The sequence below is a fragment of the Bos indicus genome, chromosome 6, assembly GCF_029378745.1.
Source record: "Bos indicus isolate NIAB-ARS_2022 breed Sahiwal x Tharparkar chromosome 6, NIAB-ARS_B.indTharparkar_mat_pri_1.0, whole genome shotgun sequence".
In the NCBI taxonomy this organism is placed as follows: domain Eukaryota; kingdom Metazoa; phylum Chordata; class Mammalia; order Artiodactyla; family Bovidae; genus Bos; species Bos indicus.
The window spans coordinates 24502623-24528568 of NC_091765.1; the positions used below are offsets into that span (position 1 = coordinate 24502623).

The following is a 25946-nucleotide window of genomic DNA, read 5'->3' on the forward strand; positions in this document are numbered from 1 at the left end:
GTGGAGTCAGATACCAGCATATTATTTAAGGCAGAATTCAATCCAAACATTTTACTTTATTAAGTCAAGATTGCAGTCTAATTTAAACTGTTTGTACAACTGTTATGAGTTCTACTGGGGAAAAAAAGTGTGGTTTAAAAGCAGTAGAAATAAATTCTGTTCAGATATTTGAGATTATTATATTGCACTAACTTACCTATGCCACTTTTATTTGTCTCATCAAATTTTAAATAAGACTAAAATATTCTTGGCTGCAAAAAAGCTTAATCCAATTCCTGGTGTTTGATTAACTATTTTTTTATATATATTTGCCAAATTATAATGAATTTTCATATATGGCATTCATATATTTTGCAGTTACATATTACGCTGAGTGAAGATTAAATCCATAACTAGTATAAACATTCATGACAGATGAAGCTATTTGCCTTGATATTTTGGAGCTTAAGTCAATTAGTTGCATTCTCTTGATCAACTCAAGCCATGTGTAGAAGCAGAAATATATGCTTGTGAATCTAATTTCCTTCTTTTTGTTTTTTTCAGCTGCAGTATTGAAGTATGAGAACAATGTCATGAATATCAGGCAATTCAACTGTTCTCCTCATCCATACTGGCTTCCAAATTTCATGGATGTTTTCACCTGGTCCCTGCCGTTTGTTGGGGAAAAAGGTGTGTTGTGGAATCCTGGGATGTTCTTTTTTTTTCTTTTTCTTTAGATATATTTAAAACAAATTTTTGTACAATGTTGCATTGGTTTCTGTTACAACAGTGCAAATCAGCCATTATTATACATACCTCCCCTGGCTTCCTAGCCTGCCTCCTCTACCCTCATCCCATCCCTCCAGGTCATCACAGGGCACTGGACGGGGCTGTCTCTGCTACACGGCAACTTCACACCAGCTATCCGTCTTACACCTGGCAGTGTATGTATGTTGGTGTTACATAAAATGATATGAGAAGGAAGGAGAAAACTTTTGGCTCTTTTACCATGAAATATTCAGAAAGAGAAAGCCTTTGGTCTAACCAATAAAACTCGCAAGCTGCACCATAGGAGCAGAAATTTGAAAGTGTGTCATTGTACATATTATTAACATGTAATGGATGGAATTAAGGGGGAAATAAAAGAAATGAGAACTATTAGGATAATTTACATAATCTTATTAGAATAATCCAACTTAAAGTAACAAATTCATAGTTTTGACTGGCTTCAAGCTATAATAATGGCTACCTTCTCTTCTTACCCCTTTGTATTATAATTCAAAAGTTCTATTTTATTTTACAAACTACCAGTCAAATTAAAAGGTTGAGATAACCAGGCTTTCCTCACATTTCTGATGTTAATAATAATCATTGAATGAAAGTTATTAATGTTTACAATATTTTGAAACACAGCATGTACAATAACAACAACAACAACAAAATAGTTCATTATAATGATGGCTTGACAGCAAAGAATCCACCTGCAATGTAGGAGACATGGGTTAGATCCCTGGGTTGGGAAGATCCCCTGGAGGAGGAAATGGTGACCCACTCCAGTATTCTTGCCTGAAAAATCCTATGGACAGAGGAGCCTGCCACGATGGGTGGCAAAGAGTTGGACACAACTGAGCAACTGATTGGTGATAAATATTGTGACCATTAGATGAGAAAGATGTATATTTTAAAAGTTGTTTATTAGCATGCTCCAGTTTTTCAGAAGAATTGGTCTTTTCTTTCTTTCCTTCAGTCCCCCTTTATTTGTTTTTTTTGTATTTTGACCTAAACTGCAACAAAAATTTTAAGGAAAAGCCTGCACCCACTGAACTTGAGTTTTCCATTCAGGAGGCATGATGGTGATAGTCTGGATCATTCCTCAAGCCAAGTCTTGAGCATCACAGAGAAAGGGAATAGAGACTGTAATAAACATAAGAGCTGGCACTGGTTTTAGAAAAATAATGGCCTGTGGGGGAATTTTAGAGAAAAGCTGTGCATTTTTCTGAAATATTGTGTATTTACATTCATACATATATGTAATATATTAATATGTATAATATTTTCCTACAATCCTTGTTTTTTTCTTTTAAATATCCTTTAATGATTAAACCCAAGAAGTTATGAATTGTCATCAAAGAAGTCTTCCCCTTCAACACCAAAACAAGTCAAAAGTAAATTTTAAGAGTCAGTAAATTTTAATTTTAATAGATAAATGTTCCCGGTTCTACTCCATGTCACCACTTCCTTGCACCCATCAGATCATAGCATGGACAGAAAAGCACTGAGAATCCTGACAACTATCCTTGAACACCCTTCATGTGGGTTGTTTCCATTAATTAATCAGATTTTTTGAACATCTGTAACAAAAGAATATAGTAATATATATGTGTACATAACTTATTTTTGATAATGAAACTGAAGCTCTGGGTTAATGTTGGCCCCACTGAAGTTTCACCCTTTCACATATATCTTTAATGCTAGAAGAACATTGATTTTAAAACTGAACTCTTGAAGAAATACTGGACAAGCTTCTTTTCACACTCATGATAGAACCCAACCTAACTTTTAAAAATGTTTAACGCAAATAACATGTAACTTAGTATAAAGTGTTGCAGTACTAATTTCTGTGTATAATGCTTTTATACAGCCCTCTTTTAATCTATTTACTCAAGTAAATTTCTTATTAGACTTATCTAAGCTTCATTTGTAAAACCTTTTTGAAAATGAAATTTAATGATATATATATATATATCAACACATTAATTTTTTAAATCAATATTCTCAAAGCTATGTCAAATATATTAGTTCATCAATTATCAGTTTTTTGTAAACACAAGCCATATTTCTATCACTAAACTGAGTTCTCTGGGGGACTAAAAATTAAAAAGAGCTCCAGCATTCACTTGATCCCTATGAACCTAATGTTTGTAACCTTGTCTAAATCTAACAGCATTTTTGCACAAATAAATAAAAATTAAAAAGCATTTTCTCCTTCATAGATGTATACTATATTCACATCCACATTTTTCTTTGGTCCAGTATCTATTGACTGATACCTGGTCAATGTTTCCATTAGATTTTGTAGGCATGAGCTGATAATTTTAATAATATAAAGTCTACATAGAAACACAAAGCCTGATATCTTTTATGATCTGAATTTTATAAAAACTATTATGCAGGAAATTCCATCTTCAATATAGGTAAGAATGTTACTGCCAAGCCTGCTCATTAACAGTGCCAGAGTAATAATTAATATTACAGTAAATGTTTTAGACTATTTTTTCTTTCTTTCCTTTGTCTCCTCAGTGACTGAGATGCTGGTAAATGTCCTCAACATATGCTCAGACGATGAACTAGGGTCAGAAGAAGATGGATTTGATGGTAAGAGCCTTGAGCCTTTGAGCTAATTCAGTTTACTAGGTAGTTACTTGGCATCTTACAGATAACCCTAAGAATAAATTTCTAAGATTCAGATTATGTGTAAATAATGTACTGTTGAGAATGAACAATGTTATGATATTTTATAATTACTTTGAAGAAATATAAGAAACAAAATCCTTGAGAGAATTTTCCCATCACCTTGAAAACATAGTTGAAGCAGTTAAGTACTTTAATAACCATCTTTCAGTAGCTCACATTGCTAAGTCACTTTTTTGGCTCTTTTAGTGCAATTGTTCCTGTCAGTTATTCAGATTTTGATGTCTATGATAAAACATAACTTACACATTGACATATTGATATTTATGTCAACTTAATATCTATTCATATCTGTAATAATTAAATAAATTATTAGGTTTTTTTATTACTGTTTTTTAAAAATACTATTTTGTATTTGTTACCTTCAGGGAGTACACTTTCTATAAAAGACAAAGATTCCTGATGTGGATAGAGAGAAAAATTACTCTGGCTCTTACAAAAGGGCCCTAAAAGGGATGGTAATATACAAAAATGTAGTTGGAAGAGGAAAGTGCAAGAGCAAAATTCATTTCCATAAATGTTTAACATGTGCCTACTCTGCACAGGGCACTCAGGATTCCAAAATGCATTAAAGACTTAAGAAGAAGTTTCAGTCTGATTGGAGAGACTGATGTGTAAACATAAAATATCAATAAAGTAAGACATTATCAAATAAAAGGGAATGGTAGCAGTGGAAACTAGATATTGTGGAAAGTTTAAATTGATACAATTTTTGCCTTTTGAAACTGTACATGTGTAAAATGAAGCAAGAATGTAGCCTTTTCTGAAAGTTACTGTCTGAACAGCATGATTTAATATTTATTTGAGCTTAATACAAATCACATCTAATTTGTATTAGAATACCTAACTAACTCTTAGAATACCTAAGTCTTTGCAGAATACCTAACTCTTTAGGCAAAAATAAAATGAAAGTGTCCATTCACTCACATACATACAGTCTATATACTTAGGTAAATTTGAAGTGTACAATTATTTCTACTATCTCAAGGTTTTTCTCTTTCCTTAACTTCTCTTGTCTTCATTACTTGTCTCCATGTTACTATTCTTTAGTCATATATCACACTGCAAGGGAATGTACAATACAGGGAAGAAAAGAATTTTTTTAAACTTTTACTAGATTAGAATGAGCTAAAAAAAAATAGTTTGTAAGAACTTTCTTAAGTAAACATATTGATATATTTTAAAATATTCAGAAAACCAGTGGATGTTCTGTGCTTTATCCAAATTCTAGCTGTTTCATATGTTAAAGCCACAGTTTGCCATTGTTAACTTTTGCAGGTATAGTTAGATGGTTATATACCATATATAACTATCTATATATATTAGATAGTTATAATACCATCTAAGAGATACTAAATCTTCCTAATGGAAGGTTAGAAAGATATTCTTTTTCCCTCAAGAAAGAATACTAACCTGATGAAATTTAAATCTTAAAAGTCAACAAGCATTTTGTAATAGATACCTTTTACTATGTTTCTGTAACTCCTCAAAAAAGAAGATTAAGTAGCATTAATACAGAGGTGTTGCTCTGTAAACAAATCTCTGTTTTAGCAAGGTTTATTGACCAATAATATTAAATATATAGCACATGGTATGAAATAAGTAGCCCTGCATATGATTGTAATTACATGTTAATTCACTCATTCAGTAAATATATATTGAGCACCTACTGTGTGCTGCCAGATCCTAAAGCCAAAAGCACCTGCTCATTTCAACAGTGCTGGTGTTTCCTGCACAGTTGAGTATCACCAAGACTGCCTCAGGTTTACTTCATTTAGTGAGTTCCTTTACCCACTTGCTTAGTCACTAACATGAAAGGATGCATTTTGGAACTTACTCTGCTTTAAAATAATTAGTTCTAATCAATGTGCTGTGGTCATCAGCAGTTGCTTTTAAACCTGTTCATGCCAATGATAGAAGTGCGTGTCCTTTTCAGGGCACTTGGAAGAATTCTTTTCTTTCTAAGCAGACCAGTGCTCTTACTCAGTTCAGTTCAGTCGCTCAGTCGTGTCTGACTCTTTGCGACCCCATGAATCGCAGCACGCCAGGCCTCCCTGTCCATCACCAACCCCCGGAGTTCACTCAGACTCACGTCCATCGAGTCGGTGATGCCATCCAGCCATCTCATCCTCTGTCGTCCCCTTCTCCTCCTGCCCCCAACTCCTCCCAGCATCGGAGTCTTTTCCAATGAGTCAGCTCTTCACATGAAGTGGCCAAAGTACTGGAGTTTCAGCTTTAGCATCATTCCTTCCAAAGAAATCCCAGGGCTGATCTCCTTCAGAATGGACAGGTTGGACCTCCTTGCAGTCCAAGGGACTCTCAAGAGTCTTCTCCAACACCACACTTCAAAAGCATCAATTCTTCAGCACTCAGCCTTCTTCACAGTCCAACTCTCACATCCATACATGACCACTAGAAAAACCATAGCCTTGACTAGCAGGACCTTTGTTGGCAAAGTAATGTCTCTGCTTTTGAATATGCTATCTAGGTTGGTCATACCTTTCCTTCCAAGGAGTAAGCATCTTTTAATTTCATGGCTGCAGTCACCATCTGCAGTGATTTTGGAGCCCCAAAAAATAAAGTCTGACACTGTTTCCACTGTTTCCCCATCTATTTCCCAAGAAGTGATGGGACCGGATGCCATGATCTTTGTTTTCTGAATGTTGAGCTTTGAGCCAACTTTTTCACTCTCCACTTTCACTTTCATCAAGAGGCTTTTTATTCCTCTTCACTTTCTGCCGTAAGGGTGGGGTCGTCCACTACCATGTTTGAATCTTAGATCATTTCTACAGAGAAACAGCTCCAACTTCTAAATGCTCATATCTCATAAATTTGAGAATTTATGAGAAAGAAAAAGGAAAACAGAAGTAAAGTTTTCGTTAAAAATGTGTTTAACTTAGGGTGGTATACATTTCAGAGTAAATCATCAGAAATGTTCTTTAGTGCTTTATTTACCACGACACAGAAATTATGGATTTCCTCAAAGCTACTCAGAGAACAACTTGAGAATCTTCTCAGAACTATTTAACTCTTTGGGGGACAAGAGTTTATTGAGAACTTATCTTGTAGGTTTTTTTTTTTTTTTTTGCTCTTTTTGTATGATGTTATTTTCAACCTGAGGATCAAGGTTCCATTCTCCCACCCTGTTCCTCCTTTAGGCAGCCTGCAGTGTCTGTTTCTCTCTGGGGCCTGGCCCTATGTTCTATCAGTCCAGAGGTGAAAGCAGGAATCAGAAGACATCAAAAGACTTAATTAAAGCTCTTCCTTAACTTGCTGCTTATTCTAAAGAGAAGACATCTCTTGATGAGTCTTTATCAAACCTTTCTCCATATTTTGCTTGATATCCAACATCAGCTATACAATCCAGGGTAGTAATGGTGCCTTCGCCTGGTGGCTCAGTGGTAATGCATCTGCCTGTTGCAGTGCAGGAGAGCAGGTTTGATTTCTGGGTCGGGAAGATCCCCTGGAGAAGAAAACGGCAACCCACTTCAGTATTCTTGCCTGGGAAACCCCATGGACAGAGGAGCCTGGCGGGCTACAGCCCATGGACTTGCAGAGTCAGACATGACCTAGTGAATAAACAACAATGGGCCTTTACAGACCGTGCCTCTCAGAGGACCTTATCAAGGGGCTTGTTAGTTTTATAAAGTCTGTCACGGATAGGAATTCTCCTCATGTCCTTGAGGAGTGCTAGGTGTGGGGTTCGTTTTGCTTCTTTTCCTGTGGGTTCTGTCAGCTCTCCTTCACCACTTGACAATGAACGTGGCCACAGCTAACGCTTAGGTGTTAGGCATCATTCCAAGTGGTTTATCTGTATTAACTCTTACCCTTTTGACCAGCAAAAACTTATAATTAACTATGAATTATCTTATGGAAATTTCCTAGGTGATTTATATTGTCCCTAATCCTCAAGACAACTTTTTGATATAGGTGCTATGATTATCCTGGTTTTCCATACAGAGCTCAGGGCAGTGAGGTTAAAACCTAAGGTCAAAGAGCTAGCGAACTCATGGAGCCTGGATTCATGCCAATGTCTGCCTGTTTCTCAGGCTCTTGAACTTTCCACAAGCTATTGTTATAGTGCTTGAATTGTTAACAGCATGATGAGCTTTTTTTTTTTTGCAAAACAACACTATTAGCGAAACATAATATACTTTAGTTTGTTCTGTTAAATAGCCATAAAATAAAGAAATAGATTTTTTGCACAATCATTTGACCATGAAAGTCAGAGCAAATAAAATAGTTTTGTTTTACTCCTTTAACCTTAATTCACTCCAAGAAGTTATGTGTTTGATAATGAGAAAAATTTTATTGCATCTGAATAGACAAAAAGTCTCCTGGCTTGCCTAGGCTTCTGCTGGGTAGAAATCGTGTCATGAATTTCTGCTCCTCAGCTTCTGCCTTACAAATAAAGGAATTTGATAGCCTGTCTAGAAAAAGATCACTGTTTTAAATTGGTCTGTGGTTCTTTTCTGTTGAAAATAAAATACAAAACTTCTGTTATCTTGTAAAGTTTTGAGGCAGTTTAATGCCAACTGAATGTCTTTTGAGGATCTGGTTTATATGTATCGGGGTCTTTGATTCCTGTTTCCACTTCTGATTTTGGATGATAAAAGGATAGTCTGGTTTTAATTTGGGTTTGTTATTCCCCAGTATATGTCAGCGAAGAACGAAGTCCAAGTAGATGTATCTCATTTAGTAGTTAATTCTCATTAATGAAGAAGACTAATTTCAGAGCACGGATTAGTAAGTGATTCCAAAGTGTGTGGAGTGGGGGGCAGAAAAGCTGACAGAAATCAAGCAATCTCCATCACAAAGCTTTCTTTACTGTTCAGTATTATAATAAGGAAGTCTGGAATAGCCTTAAAAGCCTAATGACAGTTTCATGAGTTAGAAATATTTATTTGGAACTTTCTTTTTGTCTAAAATCTTAGACTCTGAGATCACTATCTTATATATATGTATATGTACATATATGTAAGCAAATTATGTTTGAGACGGTGCTATGTGATAAGTCTGGCTAACACGAAAGAACTGTGGAGGTAAAACTGAAATCCTGTAGAATAAGAAAGAAAAAATAATAAAAACTAATACATTTCAAGCCAAGTATAGTTTCAAGCTGCCCTGGAAAGACTTAGGACTAAATTAGAATTTATGTCTCTGCTTTCATCTAAAGGAATAAACCACATGGCGGAACTCTTGTCCTTTATCCACGTTTTTGCCTTATCCTAATGTTAACCACAGGCAAGTCACCGAATATGGAATCAGAGCAGTTTTTTGCATGCCTCTACGAAACCATGTAAATTGTATACAAGAAAATTATCTTCCATCATCTGCTTTGGATTATTAGATAATTCTTCAAATCTAATATCACAGGTTCCAGAGTGTCTCCCCACTGCTTTCTGTCTAACTTTAAAAAATTATGCAGAACGTTTTAAAGTGCGAAGTTGGAAATTAGTAGGACTTATGTGACATCTTACTGGTCCTTGAGGAATACCTCTTTAAGGACTCGGGTAAATCATTTTGTACCAAAGCTGTATTTGTTTGCCATGATGAGTGTCTGAGATGAATGTCATCTTAAAAACTCCCTTCTGCTTTGTGCGTCTGGCAGCACATATACGGAGAACCATTAGCTTAGAGCTCTTCCTATGGCTGTAATCACTGTCATTTCTGAGCAGCTGATTTCAGCATCTCACATTTCAGGTTCCCAATCTGAAGGAAAAAAAAAAATTATGTCCTATAATAATTGGCAGTTTGGGAGCAAAAGTATTACATTTAATATGAAAAAATTCAAAGAAATGTTTAGACATATTACCAAACAAGAGCTCTGAGGGCACAGTGGCCATATGATTCTTGTTCTATCAACTCTTAGCATAACCTGCCGTCATCTTAAAAGCTGTGTTTGAGAAAAAGCAAATACTTTTTCCAAGCTTGGAAAAATGCTTGGAGAAAGAACAAAGGATGAGTTGGGTTATAATTTAGAAACTGAATACAGTATTTCAAGGTTGAGGTGATTAGATTGCAACAATGATAGTTTCAATAATAAAAGGAAGAGGGAGCTATTCCAGAGAGCGGCCAAGGACTTACAACTATGGAATCAGTGGGCAAAGGAAACCGAAGCAGGTTTGGATGGTTCAAACCTTGGTACCTAGGAGGATGAGAACAGTTATGGAAAAACTTCATCCGTTTCAGGAGAAAGATGAGTTTAGTGTCGCAATCCCCAACCTTTTTGGCACCAGAAACCTGTTTCATGGAACACAGTTTTTCCACGGGCCAGGGATGTGTGTGGGGGGGTGTTGGTGGGGGTGGGGGGAAGAGGCTGGTTTAAGGATGGTTCAAGCGCATCACGTTTATTCTGCACTTTATTTCCATTGTTATTATATCAGCTCCACCTCAGGTCATCAGGCATTAGATCCCGAAAGTTGGGAACCCCTGGTTTAGTGACAGACATGAGTTTGAGTAAAAGTGACATGGCTCTGGAAACATCCAAACAGGATTTGGAAATGGAGCCCTGGAATTTGGGAATGAAACTGGAGCAGGTGACTGAGGCTTTGTGTTAAAAGTCACAATTGAACCTACTAAGAGTCAAATGTGCCTCCAAAGTTACTGATGTGGAAGGAAACATCAGAAAATTGAGCACTGGTCAGGAAAAGTATCCCTTCTTTATGAAGCTGAAGAAAGACAAACAAATGAAATAGAGAAAAGAGTGATGAGGGAAAGACAGTGAGAACCAGGATTGTGGAGCAGTTCAAGCAGCAGCTGTTTAAAAATATTTGCACCAAAATGCATAAAAATTACTATGAGATATAAATCTTACCAGAAAACCAGAAAATGAAATATTAGGCTGTCATTTGGTCAGATAAAAGATTATTGGAAAGAGGCAAATAGCAAAATTTGTTTAATGTTTATAATAGCTAAAACAGAAAATTGAAATTATTTTCTAAAAAGCCAAATACTAAAATAAAACTCAAAGCACTTCAATTTTTATATCATGGTATATTTCTATTTTATTTTCTCTATTATTTTTAAATTTCTATATAAAATATTCATAGAATACCATATCTGTATATTCAGTGGTAAATAAACACATGGTCTCTGCCTTCATTGAGCTGAGAGTATAGTACAATAAGAAACCAATTTTAAATAGGTTGCTTTCACAAAGATTTAGATGGTTGGAGGAAGGAGTGTAAATTGGAATAAAATATTTGATAGTTGGAGGAAACGTAAGGACATCTTTCTTGTTCTCTTCTGATGAAGGAAAGAAAAACACTTTGTGTATTTTACTGTTTTAAGAGTATGACCATGTGAGAAATCCATGTAATTTTTCCAAAAACTTACATGTCAAAGATGGATATCAGCTTATCAGTTTTAAGTTCTCGTATCTTTTTAAAAATACCTGAATTTGCATTATGTAATTGGAGAAAGGAAAGGAAGACATCTATAAAAAGAAAGACTAGTCAATATTTTGTAAAAGTCTTTGTGGTTGCTTGTCATACTTTTGTTAATTACTTTCCAGTTTATTGTTAATTTTTTAAAATTAATATTTCAGTGTGTGATTTAGAGGCTAAATCAGTTTGGTCACATAAATGTATCCTTTATACTTTGTTCCCTTCATAGTACAAGTAACTGCCTTTTTTCATCATGATTATGCTATAAAAAGGAAACAAAATTTATATCCAGTATATTATTAAAACTGAAACATGTCTAAAAATGTACACAGATATTTACTAGATACTAGGGTATAAATTCCCATCCATATATAGGGCTATTAATATTTGGGGGCCTGAACTACCAAACAAGATGCCTGGGTAGCCATCATAGTGTAGCCAGTATCATCAAGTCTGACTTTTTGTGATTACAATAATGAAAATCTTTTTAAGTTGCCAACTTAAATGATATAATAACACAGATATTAAAGGTACTTTTTTCTGTTCTTAGTACTACATGATTTTGCACAAATGAGTTTATTAGCTGGCATAATTTCACATTACAGAAAATGCAGACTTTGCAGAATGAACTAAACGTTATATACAGCTCTCTCCCTATTAATAAGTAAGTGTGTTAGTTGCTCAATCATGTCCAACTCTCTGCAGCCCCATAGACCATAGCTTGCCAGGCTCCTCTGTCCATGGGATTCTGTAGGCAAGAATACTGCAGTGGGTTGCCATTTCCTTCTCCAGGGGATTTTCCTGACCCAGGGATTGAACCTGGGTCTCCTACATTGCAGGCAGATGCTTTAACCTGTGAGACACCAGGGAAGCACCACTTTCTTTGTAGTAAAGCATTTTGTGGGTCCAACTTCTTAATCTGAAGATTGTACTTAGAATAATTACTAATTGATTGAACAATGGCAGAGTTGTTATAAGTCCAAGGTTTGTAAAACATTCTCTTTATAGTTGTTTGATCTCAAGTGGCATGTTTAAAGGCTATATGAAAAGCTTTAATAAATGCTCAGAAAATCTAAAGTTTAAAAATATTTTTCTATCAGGGTAGTCTACTCTTGCTCTCCTAAAAATCAATTTTTCCCCTTCGTTTTTACTCTTAGCTTATGAGAAGCTATGACATTTCATCCAGTTTTTCTCAGAATTTTAAAGAAACAGAAATCTTGATTTTATTTGGTCGCCCATCTTTGTGGAATGGTCTTTTTTTTTTTTTTTTTTTTGACTCAAGGCCATTAGCATCCTGGCTTCTGTTCTTCCCTAGTGAACTAACATTGTCTGCGGTCCGGCCTTTAGCCAGTGTTTAGCACAAAACACAACTGAGGCCACCAACTAGGCAATTTGATATTAATGAAGATCACACGATCGGCCTTTTAATTTACAGTGAGAAATGCTACTGTTAGAAGAACTGGACTGTTCACCTCTGCACAAGCATTTGCTTCTTAATATAAAGAAAAGACATTTTTGAGTATCATGTATCAAAGATCTGTGCTAAGTGCTTCAGCAGGTAGCATGGTACCTGGCACTGGTCTAAATGCATTCTTCCAGCATTTAGTATGTATGCCCAATTAGGTCCTTAATAAGTACATTGTTCAACTGTTATATCCTCATCTATATTCAGAATAATCCTTGATAGGTTAAACATCCAGGCATTATGAGTGTTTCTTCTATAGGCAATACATCTCCATTATTAGCTTGACACTTGTTATTTCATCTTACTTTGCTTTTATTTTCATTGTCAGTTCATAAAATCGATGCATGTCTGTTATGATAATGAAGTCAATCCAAAATGGCATTTCACATGCTACTAGTTTCCACTTGGGCAAATATAGATAAACTGAAATGTCCTCTGTAAGGCATAAGCTGAATATGTGAGAGTATCTCAAAAAATAACCAAGCTTCCTAATCTAAAGTCTAATTTTTACCCAAGTTATAATTATGCTTATAGCCAGTTTCTGCAGCTATACCAGGGAATCATTGAACAGATGGAACACAGTGTCTCAGAGAACAAAAGTCCGTGGAATCAAATTAACACTTGGAAATGAAAGTAGCTTTTAACTATGTATTTAAGATAACCAAATAATGACAGTTATTTGACATTTAGGAGTAGTCTGTACATTTTTAAGACTTCCTATCCAAAGAATCCAGTTATGTTTTATGACAAGAGAAATTAGAATAAATATTCTAGACTGTGCTGGCCTTTTTAAAAATCCGCTACACAGGAGAGTCTTTTTATTTAAAAAATATACATATTTTCAAGGATCCTCTGACGCTTTCAAAATGATATGTAAGACAGACTAGCCCTATGCCAAATATCACACCATTGTAGGGCCTATTACATGCTGAGATTTTAGTTGAGCTAAAAAACATATGGAAGAAATTCAGAATATGTGGTTTGGAGTGGTTTGGAACGAGTAGTCATTATGTCTCAATTTTATCACCTATAGATATTTGATATAGTATTGTTAGAATCAAAATTAGAAAGGTATTCCACACATTTTAGGTTGTAGTCCTCAAAAAGATCAATTTTTACAGAGATTTTTTAATTTGTTATTTTGAAGGTGTTTTTCTCCAATAGAATAACCTACATAAGCACACACACAGCTATTATGGGAGGAGCGACACCTCCAATCTCATTGAACTAGGTTAAACCAGCATTGACCCTAAATGGATCAACAATGCAGGATTCTCCAGTTATGGCTGGTCAAGGAGATCTTCCAACAGCTATCACCTGTAGAAATTGGGTGATATAATTCTTGATAGAGCAGTTATCTTCATGCCAGAGTATTTGGACTACTGGGATTCCCCAAAGGGATTTCAAGAGGAGTAAGGGAATCCATTTTTACATCCTCAGCCTACATGTGTCTTCATTCCTAAAGATGATCAGCCTGGGACCTCATCAGATGCAAGCTCACTGCAGTCTTTCCTTTGCCACCTCCTCATTCATTCTCAGTTGCTTTTCTCTTATTTTAGCAGAAAGGCATGGGCCTCCCTATTAGTCACTGTGAACACTGCCCAGAGCACTAAAACTAAGAGACAATGGAAAAACTCAGTGCCTAGGAAGTCTCCTTAATCAAGGCAGTGTAACTGCCCTTTCATCCTTATCATTAAGGGATAGGTTCAATCAAATTATATCTCTGTGTTTTTTTTTAATATTCTTGAACATTGACCATATACTTGTGCTACTGGGTTCAGTTATGTACTTCTAATAATCGTGATTTTGATTACAAAAGAAGTTGTAAGACGTAAGGCCTCATTGTCTTAGGAAATTTTTTAAAATAAATTTAAAATTTTAAACATATCTTTTGGAAGAAAAGTATAATGTGATAAAATAGTATATATAATATACTAAAGTAAAATCAGGAAAATCGAAATGGAAATGCAATTTCAAAGAAAAAAGGACCAACATGAGAATTTTCTCTTTGAAAGGGTGATGATAGGATGACATTGCTGTGTTATTTATATACCACTGGTTTTTTTTTAAGAAGTAGTATTGTCAGTTCATTTTAAAATGGCAATGTTTACAACATTATGTATTCCACATAATTATTTAAACTTGGAGGTGAGAATAATATTCTTTGGGGGATAGTCTTTTGTAGATGCATAAGTGAAAAAAAGGTAAAGATTGCATCATTATAGCCAGTCCATCAGAGTGGACACAGTTTCTCAGAGCTTATGATACTGTCCCTAATTCCCAGGACTCAAGGGCCTAGTGGTATAGACAAATGTAGTGAAGCGCTTGTCAAGCTCACCACAGCCAAGGGCAAAACTGAGTAAATGTTTAAGTAATTTCTGTACAATGTCACTTTGTTGAATATAGAAGCTCAAGACTTGTTATTGTTAAACTTGGTCAGAGAAAGAAACGACAAGGAAATAAGTTGTAGGCACATGGTTTGGCTCCAAGCCTTATGGGGGCCAGTTCGGAAAACGTGTCCTCCCATAAATGATCATAAATGATGATTTCATCATCATTTGTCCAGAGCTATAAAGACAAATTAGGCAAAGTTTTTAGACGCTTCTGAAGACATGCTCTGTCTTTGTGTGGTATCCTATTTCTAAAGTGCTGATTTTGGATGGAAACCTTTTGTCTTAAATGTACACAACAAAAGATCTTATTATCTCAACACCTTAGGCTTTGTTCCATCAATAACCTTTATTCAAATTCAGTAATTGCCCTATGTGTCGAAAAATAAAACCTGGAGACATGTCTAAACTCCTGCTTAAAAGTAATGAATCATAATAAAATTTTACTTTCCAGTGGCATAAGTTTCTTACAGAGAGGGACTTCATTTCCCTTAACAAATTTGAAAAAGTGAGTTTTCTATATTATTTTCTGATTTTGAATTAAAAGATTTGAGATATTTGAAGCCTATCAGTAAGAATATAGTTCTTAAACTATATCTTTCTTCTGAAAAAGTGTGAGATGTTAATATATATACACTCCTTTTAATATAATGTATTTGATTTAAAGACATGTGCTATGGATACACTTGTTAAAAGTCATTCAAAGAAAGAAGCCTAAATAATAAAACATTTGAGGCCAGTGTAAAAATGAAGTTGAACTGTCCCAGTACTTTCTCCATTAAATATTAAGCACTCAATTTTTTGAAAACAGCTTTTTTACCTTCTAATAATACGAAAATATTCCTATTTTATAAGATATTTAAGTGTAAAACTTTTATGTAGCTCATCATTTTCACTTCTTACAGTTTCAAAAAGGTATCAGAAGCAATTAGATTCTGTTGAATTGGGCTTAATCAACAAAATCTTAGCAGTCCAGATTCCCCCGGCAGCTGGTTGGAGAAGAGCAGGGATGGAGGTCACGGCACTGAGGACTTTTCTTCCTGACTGCCTTTGTTGAGTTCATGCATCCTTCATGTAACACAAAGAAAAGGAGGGATGGAGAGACTCCTGTTCTTAAAACTGCTATCTCGCTTTTCTCTCAAAAGCAAGCTTCTTCCAGATAAAATGGTGTGTTTGTTTGTTTGTTTTTTTTTCTTCACATTTTATTATGAAATGTTTCAGACATAAAGGAATGTTGAAAGAATTGTATAGTCCTCTCCCCATCACTTACTTTTTACAATTAACATTTGGGTATATTTGCTTTGTCACATCTCTGTCTCTCTACCCAGCCATCAGTCTGTCTTTTTCTTTCTTTCTTTCTTTTCTTTCTTTCTTTTTCTTTCTTTCTTTGGAAAAGGGGTGGGTAAGTGCAAAGTATGTTCTCTATACCTCTATGATGAGTACAAAAAGTGAAATGAAAGTGTTTGTTCCTTAGTCACGTCCAACTCTTTGAAACACCTTGAACTGTAGCCCACCAGGCTCCTCAGTCCATGGAATTCTTCAGGCAAGAATACTGGAGTGGGTTGCCATGCCCTTCTCCAGGGGATCTTCCTGACCAAGGGACTGAACCCAGGTCTCCTGCATTGCAGCAGATTCTTTACCTTCTGAGCCACTGGGGCTTATATCTAAATGTTTTCTTTGTTCCTAGCACTACGCTAAAGCCTTTACAGTTTAGCCCCAGGCATGCCCTGCTTCTCTTCCCACACTACCCACACCCCAGTGTACCCAAACTCGATGTGTGCCAGACATCTCACCCATCATCTGAATATTTCATGGATTCTTGCAGCTTCCATGTGTTTGAAAATTCTCGTCCTTCTGTGGAGACTTTTCCCTCCTCTTTAACTCTTACTTATCCTTTAGGATCCTTCAGCTGTCACCATTTGGGTGAACATTTTCCTCCAGACAATTAACACCTACTTCCAGTGGTAAATGTTTAACAACCCATCACTGCAGAAAGAAAATGGCCCTCGTTTGTAGGACTTGCAGATTTTGTTGGTATAAATTCTCTTCCCTACCGCTGGTTTCAAGCTACAGACAGGAAGTTCGTTATTGAACAGGGAGTTTAAGAAGAGATGGGCTCAGTGCACTCTCTCCAGCTGACAGCAGCGCTCCCCACTCCACGGCCTCCTCCTCTCTCACCCTTGTCACTGTGTGCTGTTGGTGATCCAGTGATCTCCTAAAGCAGAAACCATGCTTCACTCCTATTTCTGTTGCTAGCTGTTAGCTCACGGCAGGCTATAGAATAACAAAGGATTCACAAGAACACGTAATGAATAATACATGATTTGGGTACTAAATTGTATTCTATAGAGTACCTTCCACACTGCTGATTCAGTTAAAACAGGAATTACAGTAGTCACTCAATGGATGGATGGGAACAGCGAGCCATAGGGAGCTAGGGTCTGTAATGTGTGGCCGGTAGCGCGTGTGTTAGAACCTGTCTTTGCCCTGGCACTTGACCGCTCGTCGCTGTGAAGCTGCTGCAAGTTTCCAGTTCCCTTCAGAGCCTGTCAGCATTCACTCAGCAGGCCATTTGGCATAGGTACCTTCCAAACTCCACGAGGAGTCAGCAGGGCACTGAGTTAAGGTCAGGAAGGACACATGGTAAAAGCGGATCTTTAAAGATTCCCTTGGTCTGTACATTAACCTCGGAGGAAAATGGAGTGTGCCAGAGTGCCTAGCTTTTGAAAATAGTAGCATAATACCCCAGGCATAAAAGAAGATTAGAACTTAAAAGGTAAAGCAAGAGACAGGCCCCCCAAAAAAGTGATAATTATTTGAATGGAAACACAAAATGTAATTTTACTTAAAATTGCTCATTGTTTTTAACCTTATGAAAGATTGCCTCTCAGTTTTGGACTTTCAAATTAAAATAAGTGATTATAGTCTTCTCTGAAAATTTGTTAACAGTAGTTGCCTATTAAAAATCGTTTAATGCTTGGGCTTCTTGGGCTTCCATGCTGGCTCAGATTGATAAAGAATCTGCCTGCAGTGCAGGAGACAGTGATCCACTGGTTGAGACTCTGCGCTCCCAATACAGGGAGCACAGGTTCAATCCCTGGCTGGGGAACGAAGATCCGGCATGCTATATGTTTAACATAAAAAGTATTTTTTGTGCCCTCATTATTCCATATTCTGAATTTTAAGCTGAGCTACTGTGATACATTTCCACAACCTAAATAGAGTTAAGTTCCAAGAATGTTAAACGTGACATTGTATTTGCATGTCACAGCTAGTAAAAGTCTGAAAATGTGCATTTTTGCTTGACCTTTCTATAGAATTACAGACTGTTGAGGGTTTGCAATTGAGCCTAAGTATTTAAATAAGAGTTTTAATGAATAACAATACTAAATATGCAAGAACCTTTATATCTGAACTTAGTTCTATCCTGCTGTTGTTCAGCTTCTCTAAGTTTAATTACATATTAATTCAAATATTTTATTTGAATATTTTACATTTTCATGGGTTGTAAATGTGTAGTATTCGTTTGGATTTTGATTATGTAGAATATAGAGAAGGTAATTGCCCAGGATAAAGCTTTGAGATATTCACTTTTAAGGTGTCTTCTTACTGTTCTTTGCTTAAGTTCACTGACTTTTTGAGTAAATACATTTGAATTTTATAAAAGATGTACTAAAACCTCTTACTTACCAGGGTTACTGAGAAATCTAGAGAGATAGCATCTCTTCATTAAGATAAATTACTTACCATTACCATATGCTGTGAATTACTGTTTGTTGGGAATACGGCCATGAATACATAAAGTATACCTGCTCTGTACTCTCTATAGTACTCTCCAGTAAGTCCCTAGGTCTGAAAAATAAGGAATCCTAAACTGGCTCTGACTGTCAGAATGTTCTTTTACATTTAAAATTCCACAGTTATTTGAGCATTTTTCTGAGTCCCCTGGCTCATACTGAACTGAAAAGGACGGCTCTGCGTAATTTGTTTCTCTTTCTTTGTTTTCCTTGCTCTGGTTATGGTTTTTACAAGTCCTTTAATGAAAATGTTCTAAGAGATTAGCCTTCTCAGATACTTCTCACTTACTTGACTTGACTTTTCCCCCTTCTCATTCCTCTTAAATATACCCAATTACACTTCTAGACTACTCCTTGCTGCTTTTCTTGTTGTGCTGCTAAATATAGTCACCAGTTTTGGAGTCCTCCCACATGTTCCATTCCTTGTGTCTGTTGGATTGATTTTATGATCTGGCCATACTGTTTTTGGAGAGGGTCAGACTCTTTCCCCTTACTTAGCACATCATGACTTCTGACAGACGGGGTCAGTCAGACTGGGGAATATTAAGCCTAGGGTTGTAGTAGCACACCAGTTAGTCAGACTGATGCAGGATTTAACTGAACAACTAAAAAAAATATGTAGGAAAACCACTGTAAGGCGACTAATTGCTACCCCACATTTTTTCCCCCTTAACAAATGTCCTTTGGTAGTCTTAAATGTCCTTTAGTAGATCATAAATCATCTAAAATTCAAGCACAGAAGCTTTAAACTTTCAAATGGCCTCTAGGACAGGTTTTATGTAAAGAATCACAATTGGACATCATAGATAATAACTAAATATTATTAGAAACTCAGAATAAAGTTTTAGGGAGGGCCAATAAAGTTTTAGGCACACTCCATTTTCTCCTCCAAAATTCTGACCAATTAACAGACTTAATTAACAGAACCAATTATAAATGAGAATCCATGTTTCTACTTGGTTATCAGAAACACAGGATTGTAGCTTAGTCGAGCTATTCTGCCTGCAAATGAGTGAAATAAGTTTAAGTCCATATGGGAGAAAGCCATAAGTTCTGGTTTGAGAGATGAGTATTTTTTAACACCAAATAAAAATCCCATTATCTGGATGGACCACAGTAGATTCACCTACTAAAGGAAATCTTTCTTGCTTCCATTTTGGCAATTATGAACAAAATCAGTATAGACATCTGTGTACAGGAGTTTGTGTGGACATAAGTTTTCAACTCTCTTGGAAAAATACCAAGGAGCAAGAGACAGAACAAGCCTGTGTGCGTTTCAAGATCCTGCTAGCATCACTTTTGCTAATGTTGCTTTACCCAAAGCAAGACACGTGGCCACGCCCAGATTGGGAGTAGGGAAGTGATGGGGAAAAATAGATGCAAACCAGTTAGATGTGTTGGGGGATACCTTCTATGGTGTCATTGTCACTAGAGAAAAAGAAATAGACAAGAATAGGGGCTGGGTGAGGGCTTTTAAGTCAGAGAAAAGAGGAAACCAGCTCCCAGGTACACAGCTTCTAAGGTAGTATCACCTCTGACAAATTAACCCACCCAGAAGAAAAAAGTGACCCATTATATTTTCACTTCCTTGGGGTGAATAGAAAATCAGAGGCCTTTTTCTAGCCATTTCCAAATTGTGTGACTGTTGCTGTAAGTTTTCTTTCTTATAGAAGTGTTAGGTCAGTGATTAATTGTTTGGCCCTTATCAAACAATGAAAAAGATTTCAAATCCAATTCTTAGAAGTCATAAGAAACAGCAAAAATATTTCCTTCAAAAAAAGGTCATAAAGCTTGGACTTACCATGAATTAAGAGATCAAAATGTATACCAATTATCACCTTTAGACCAGTCTCTGAACAAACTGTGTGATAACTGTTGAATTACAAACATTTCTGATATTATCTGATATGGTCTGCTAAGAATATTTTGTTATATTCCTATTAGTGGCAGTAGAATTAGAAAGAAAATCTGCTTGTATTAACACTTTCTACAAAGTCCCATATGTTTAAAAAGGATATCTTATCCCTTTTGGCTTCCCCAGTGGCTCAGCAATAAAGAGCCTGCCTGCAATGCAGGAGACACAGGAGATTCGAATTTGATCCCTAGGTTGGGAAGATTGCCTGGAAGAGGAAATGGCAACCTACTCCAGTATTCTTGCCTGGGAAATTCCATGGACAGAGGAGCCTGATAGGCTATAACAGTCCATAGGGTCCCAAACAGTCAGACATGACTGAGTGATTGAGCATGCATGCCATCCCTTTTACTTTGACATATAAAAATCTTAAAAAGAGAACTTTTTTTTTTCTGTTTTGCACTTCTTCAAACATTACCTTGAAAATTTAAAAAGAAATAAAATAGATTCACTAAAGATCATATAGCATTATTCTAAAACTATATAAAAATATATAAAAAGCAAAAATGTTTATAATAACAGCAACCTATGTAGATTGACTTTTTTAAATTTGGAAAATGCAGTCAGTGGTAAAACTTAGACTTATGTGTAACTTTTCTACATAAGTGCTAAAATACAAACTATGTGCCACCCTCTCTCACTAAATCCAGTTCAGTAGTTTTCTGCTTTTTCTTCTAGAATTTGTGCAGTAACCAGTAGATGAAAGAGTATCAAGTGCTAAAACAAATGTTTTATAGCCATTGATACTATAAATATTATAAATACTATAAATACCCCCAGGGAACATAAGGGGTTAAGAGACTCCCTAGTTTGATCACTTTAAAGGACAACTTTTGCAAAAGAAGTTTCCTAAAGTAGTCTCCAAGCATGGAGACCGGAAATGAGTAGAAGATCCTGGTGACTCACTTCCTCTTCGTGCCAGTACACATTCCCTTTGTATAAATAGAAGAGGACAGGAACCTGCCTCATTGGAAATCTCAAAAGTTGCTCTTTGGCATTTTGAGAACCTGTAAAGTATCACAGGCAAGCATTTATGCCTGGAAGCATAAGCTTTTGAACTTGATTCACAGATAAATCCTTGGTTTAGTCACTAAGTCATATCTGACTCTTGCAACCCCATGGACTGTAGCCTGCCAGGCTCCTTTGTCCATGGGATTACCCAGGCAAGAATACTGGAGTGGGTTGCTGTTTCCTTCTCTAGGGCATTTTCCCAACCCAGGGGTCAACCTGGGTCTCCTGCATTGCAGGTGGATTCTTTACTGACTGAGACATCAGGGAAGCCCAAGGGGAACAAAAAACAAACCTGATTTGGCTTACAGCAGTTTGTTATATATGTAAACTAGTCAACTAGTTAGAGTTCAATAAAAAGTCACCTGACTTCTCAACTATGTTTTTAAAATGCAGGAGCAACGGCTGCAGCCAGGAAGGAGGTGATAAGAAATAAGATCCGAGCCATTGGCAAGATGGCCAGAGTGTTCTCGGTTCTCAGGTGAGATCATGGTCCTCTGCTCTGTTTTGCCTTGATTATATGTCACTGAATAGTGTCTTAATACTTTAGTCTGGTCATTTAAATATATTATTAGAAACTATTTTCTTTTCTTTAATTATATTTTAAATGGATTTGTTAGTTCCTCACTATTTTAGTCAAATTGAAATCTATTAAATTATTTCTGTAGAGAAAGCCTGTAAGTGGTCTGCTTCACATTTTATGCCCTCTATGTGCTGCAGCACTTTAAAACATTTATTTCACAATAGATTCAACATATTATAAAATAGAACAGCTATTATAATCCTATTTTTCATTCACTCCCTGCAGTAAAAGACGAATCTACCAGGTGTATTTCACAAGATTTCTAGGAAATGAACATGAACCATAAAGCTTGTTTATGAAAATCTATATTATTCAAATAAATCACTGAGAATGAAAAGATTATTTAGTTTCATTTCCCATATGTTAGTTATTTTTTACATGGATCATGCATCATGTTGTTATTATGCATGGACTTAAGAAAACAAATATTTTCTTAAAAAGGATTAACTACTCTTTACTTAAATTCGGTTATCTATTCTTAGATAACGCAAAGTATATTTCTCCTCAAATGATTACTTTAATCTACAGTATGATTATATGTGAGGAGTATAAAAACAATTCACAATTACAGTATTAACAAGGGTAAATAGGACTGTCTTGGGGAAAAGTCCATCTCCACATTGTATAATATCATATTCTAATTTTTGCCAGATTTTTTCCAACTCTTTTTCATGGAGTAGCTACAGTGGCTCTTTTGATTTCCGCTTCTTGCTATTTCTATCTCACTCCTGGTAGAGTCACTAAAGAGTAATTTAGTGATTTGATACCTAAAGCAGGGAGCCGTGAGCAGGATGAAAAGCACCATCATCCTTTCCCAGAGACACCAGATCAAAGTCAGTAATAACTGTGCAGGAGCAGCCAAATCTTGAAAAGTCATGTTAAAGCTGAAAATAGAGCATAGTTGCTCCCTGCGGCCTGATGAATGAGGCCACCTTTGCTCTAATGCTTTACATTCCTCACTGAACTTGCAGGACTCATTCATTCCTTCTAAACAAATGTAATAAAACTTAAAGCAGCAATTATGTGTCATGAAGAAAAAAATTAAATAAAACAATGTAATAAAACTTGAAGCAGCAATTATATATCATGAAAAAAAATTCAAGTATAGTAACTAAGAGGATAATCCATAGGTCAGATTTTTTTAAATCTCCCTTTTTCTGTCTGGTTTTCTCTCCCAAGTCAAATCAGCCCTACTTATTTTGTTGAGCCTTAGCAGTAAAACTTATAACAGCTCTTTCCCTGGCTCATTTTTTTTTTTTTAACATATTTATGGTGTCATGGAAGATACCCAGCAACACTTCGTTTTGTGACACCTGGTTACAAAATCAGAATTGTTTTCCCTATCTTCAGGATTCAGAAGCATGTGAACCCCTGACAGTTTTATAATTCCCAGCTTTATCTTAGCAGTCATGTCATTTGCGTAACATGACTTCTATATGAATGTGTGAAAATTCAGTGTGTTCTAAGTAAAAAAGGGGAAAACAACAACAAGGGAGCCAAGGAAGAGGTCCATGTGAGTTCTTTTTTTTTTTTCAATGTGCGTTCTTATATACGTTTTTTCCCTGTAAGTCTGATCTTTTTCTTGAAAGAAAATAAAAAGTAATGTCCCCTCCGCCCCCATTGTGCCTTTGCAGAGAAGAGAGTGAGAGTGTGCTGACGCTGAAAGGCCTGACGCCCACAGGCATGCTCCCCAGCGGCGTGCTTTCTGGAGGGAAACAAACCCTGCAAAGCGGTAAGCAGGCCCATTGGTGCACCCTGCGCTGGCACCTCAATCGCTCTGTCATTAGAGCCCTGACTTACTCATCCATTGAAGTCTTGGTCTTCAGTTCTTCTCAGCTGAAAGGGCTGAAACCGCCCCCCATCAGTTTGACCAGTCATGCCCCAAGTGGTAGCTCCTTCATTCGCTGGAATGTGGTCCTTACCCCACCCCCATGTCCTCATTTGCACACTAATCAGGCTGGTCCTTACCCCACCCCCATGTCCTCATTTGCACACTAATCAGGCTTTCAGGCCTCACTGTAGGACAGTTCATTTAGCTCACCTACATGCCCTATAGGTTTGACCACTTGGAACCAAGCAGTTGCTAAAAACAACTTGTTAATTACATGTTTATTAAATGTGCTGGTTATCTACTGGAGTGAGGAAATAAACACATGCACACGTAAAAATACATATGTAAGTATAGGATTCAGTGGAGAATGGAAGAAGAGTATACAAGGATGATCTTGTTTTGAATAGAAGTTGAAGTCAAAGGTGTCTTTCCTCTGACTTACTCATCAAAACTTGAGAGTGATTAGAATCATATTCATTTTTTAAAAAGGATGAAAACATTTCCTTGAAGATAGCTCTTGTATTAAAATCTATAGTTTTTTGAATAAGTAAGTGCTATCCAATAGAACTTTTTGTGATGGTGGAAATATCTCTATCTGTACAGGAGCCACTGACAACATATGGCTATTGAGTGTTTGAAATATAACTTGTACAACTGGAAATATTTTGTACAACTTGAAATATATTTGAAGTATAACTTATACAACTGAGAAACTGTATTTTACCTAGCTGTCGTTACTTTGATTTAAATAACCATATGTGGTTAGTGGCTGCTGTATTAGACAGCCAAGTCAATGTGCTCTTTTACTTTTGTTACTTTTGTTATCTATTTTTACCAATATTTTCATTAATTAAAGTACCATTTCAGCATACTTTATGGAAATTTTGCTTTTAGATTAGACCCTAACAGAAAAAAAATGAAAACAAAAATATGCTCTAAGGTTTTAAAACAGTCTCAGCCTCTTGCTTATTTTCCTGTATCTTTCCCTGAATCTTTTTCTTGTGTGTGTGTGTTTTCTTTTCTATTCCTGTCCCTCAGTCTGGAAGATCCTGGTATTCCTATGGTTATGTTATTTAGGTATAGCTCTTCTACACAGAGTGATGCCCCAGTTCATGGATGCGGTACTGCTAAACGGTCACCTCCTAGCAGCATCACTAAAGTTTTCTTTATTTTCATGTGAATTTATTCCAACATCAATGTATTTGAGTTTCCACCAAAAGAAAAAAAATTTCTAAACGAGAGTAGGAAAATATCACAGTAGATAAATAAATAAATCCCTATTTAATGTATAGCTAAAAAAATTATTTTAGTAACTTTGAAGGAAAAAAATCAAAAATTTTCCCACCAAAGTAAACATGCTCTAAGAACACTGGCATATTTCTTTATCGTATGCATCATAATTTATATGCACGAAATGCACAGCTACCTAATTAACTAAAACCTGCATAGTTTCTGAGAAGCACAGTTTTACAGTACAGCGAGTGTATTATCAGAAACTATGGATCACAGTTGCTTTAGAAGAATACACTTAATAATGGACAGTACACATGTCTAATATGTGTTGGTGCTGGTGCAACTCCAGATTCTTTTGCTTTACTTTTAAATTTAAGTGACTTGAGTTCTTACAATTCTTTGTTTTGTTTTCAGATTTTCACCTGTATTTTAACCTAGAATTTTTAGTTGTTCTGTTGTTTTATTTTAGATCCATTTGTTTGCCATTTGGTGTTGAACTTATACACACTCAAGCACATACCCACAGCAGACGTAAGGTTTTACAACCTTGTTAGTCCCGAGAATTTGAAAAGTCAGTGTATACTTTGAATGATGTACACAAATACAGTTTCAGAATTCATTGTCTGATTCGCTTAAATTTGTCTAAAAGGGGGAAACTACTTAAAGTTGTACTGTTTGGTTTTTCGCCATAGCGGTAACCATCATACATTTTTATCATAAGGAATTTAGAATGCACTGTAAGTAAATTATAGTGCACATTTGGCAGTTGCTCTAGTCTTAAAACCTTAAATTAGAAGAAACATGCAAATTAAAGTCAAGGGGTAGGATTTTAATATTAAACATTTTGAAATTACAGAGTTTTGCATTTTAGCACTTAATTAGGGAAATA

At 36.0% G+C, this 25946-nt stretch overlaps 1 protein-coding gene across 2 annotated transcripts in view; it reads left to right on the forward strand.

Annotated features, from left to right (window-relative positions):
• Positions 1 to 25946, forward strand: part of PPP3CA (protein phosphatase 3 catalytic subunit alpha) — a 325334-nt gene that overhangs the window by 292642 nt on the left and 6746 nt on the right. For both annotated transcript variants that reach the window (XM_019962387.2, XM_019962388.2), the window contains exons 9-12: positions 544 to 669; positions 3280 to 3354; positions 21807 to 21891; positions 23628 to 23725. In XM_019962387.2, the coding sequence (XP_019817946.1) occupies positions 544 to 669; positions 3280 to 3354; positions 21807 to 21891; positions 23628 to 23725 (384 nt within the window). The remainder of the gene's footprint in view (positions 1 to 543; positions 670 to 3279; positions 3355 to 21806; positions 21892 to 23627; positions 23726 to 25946) is intronic.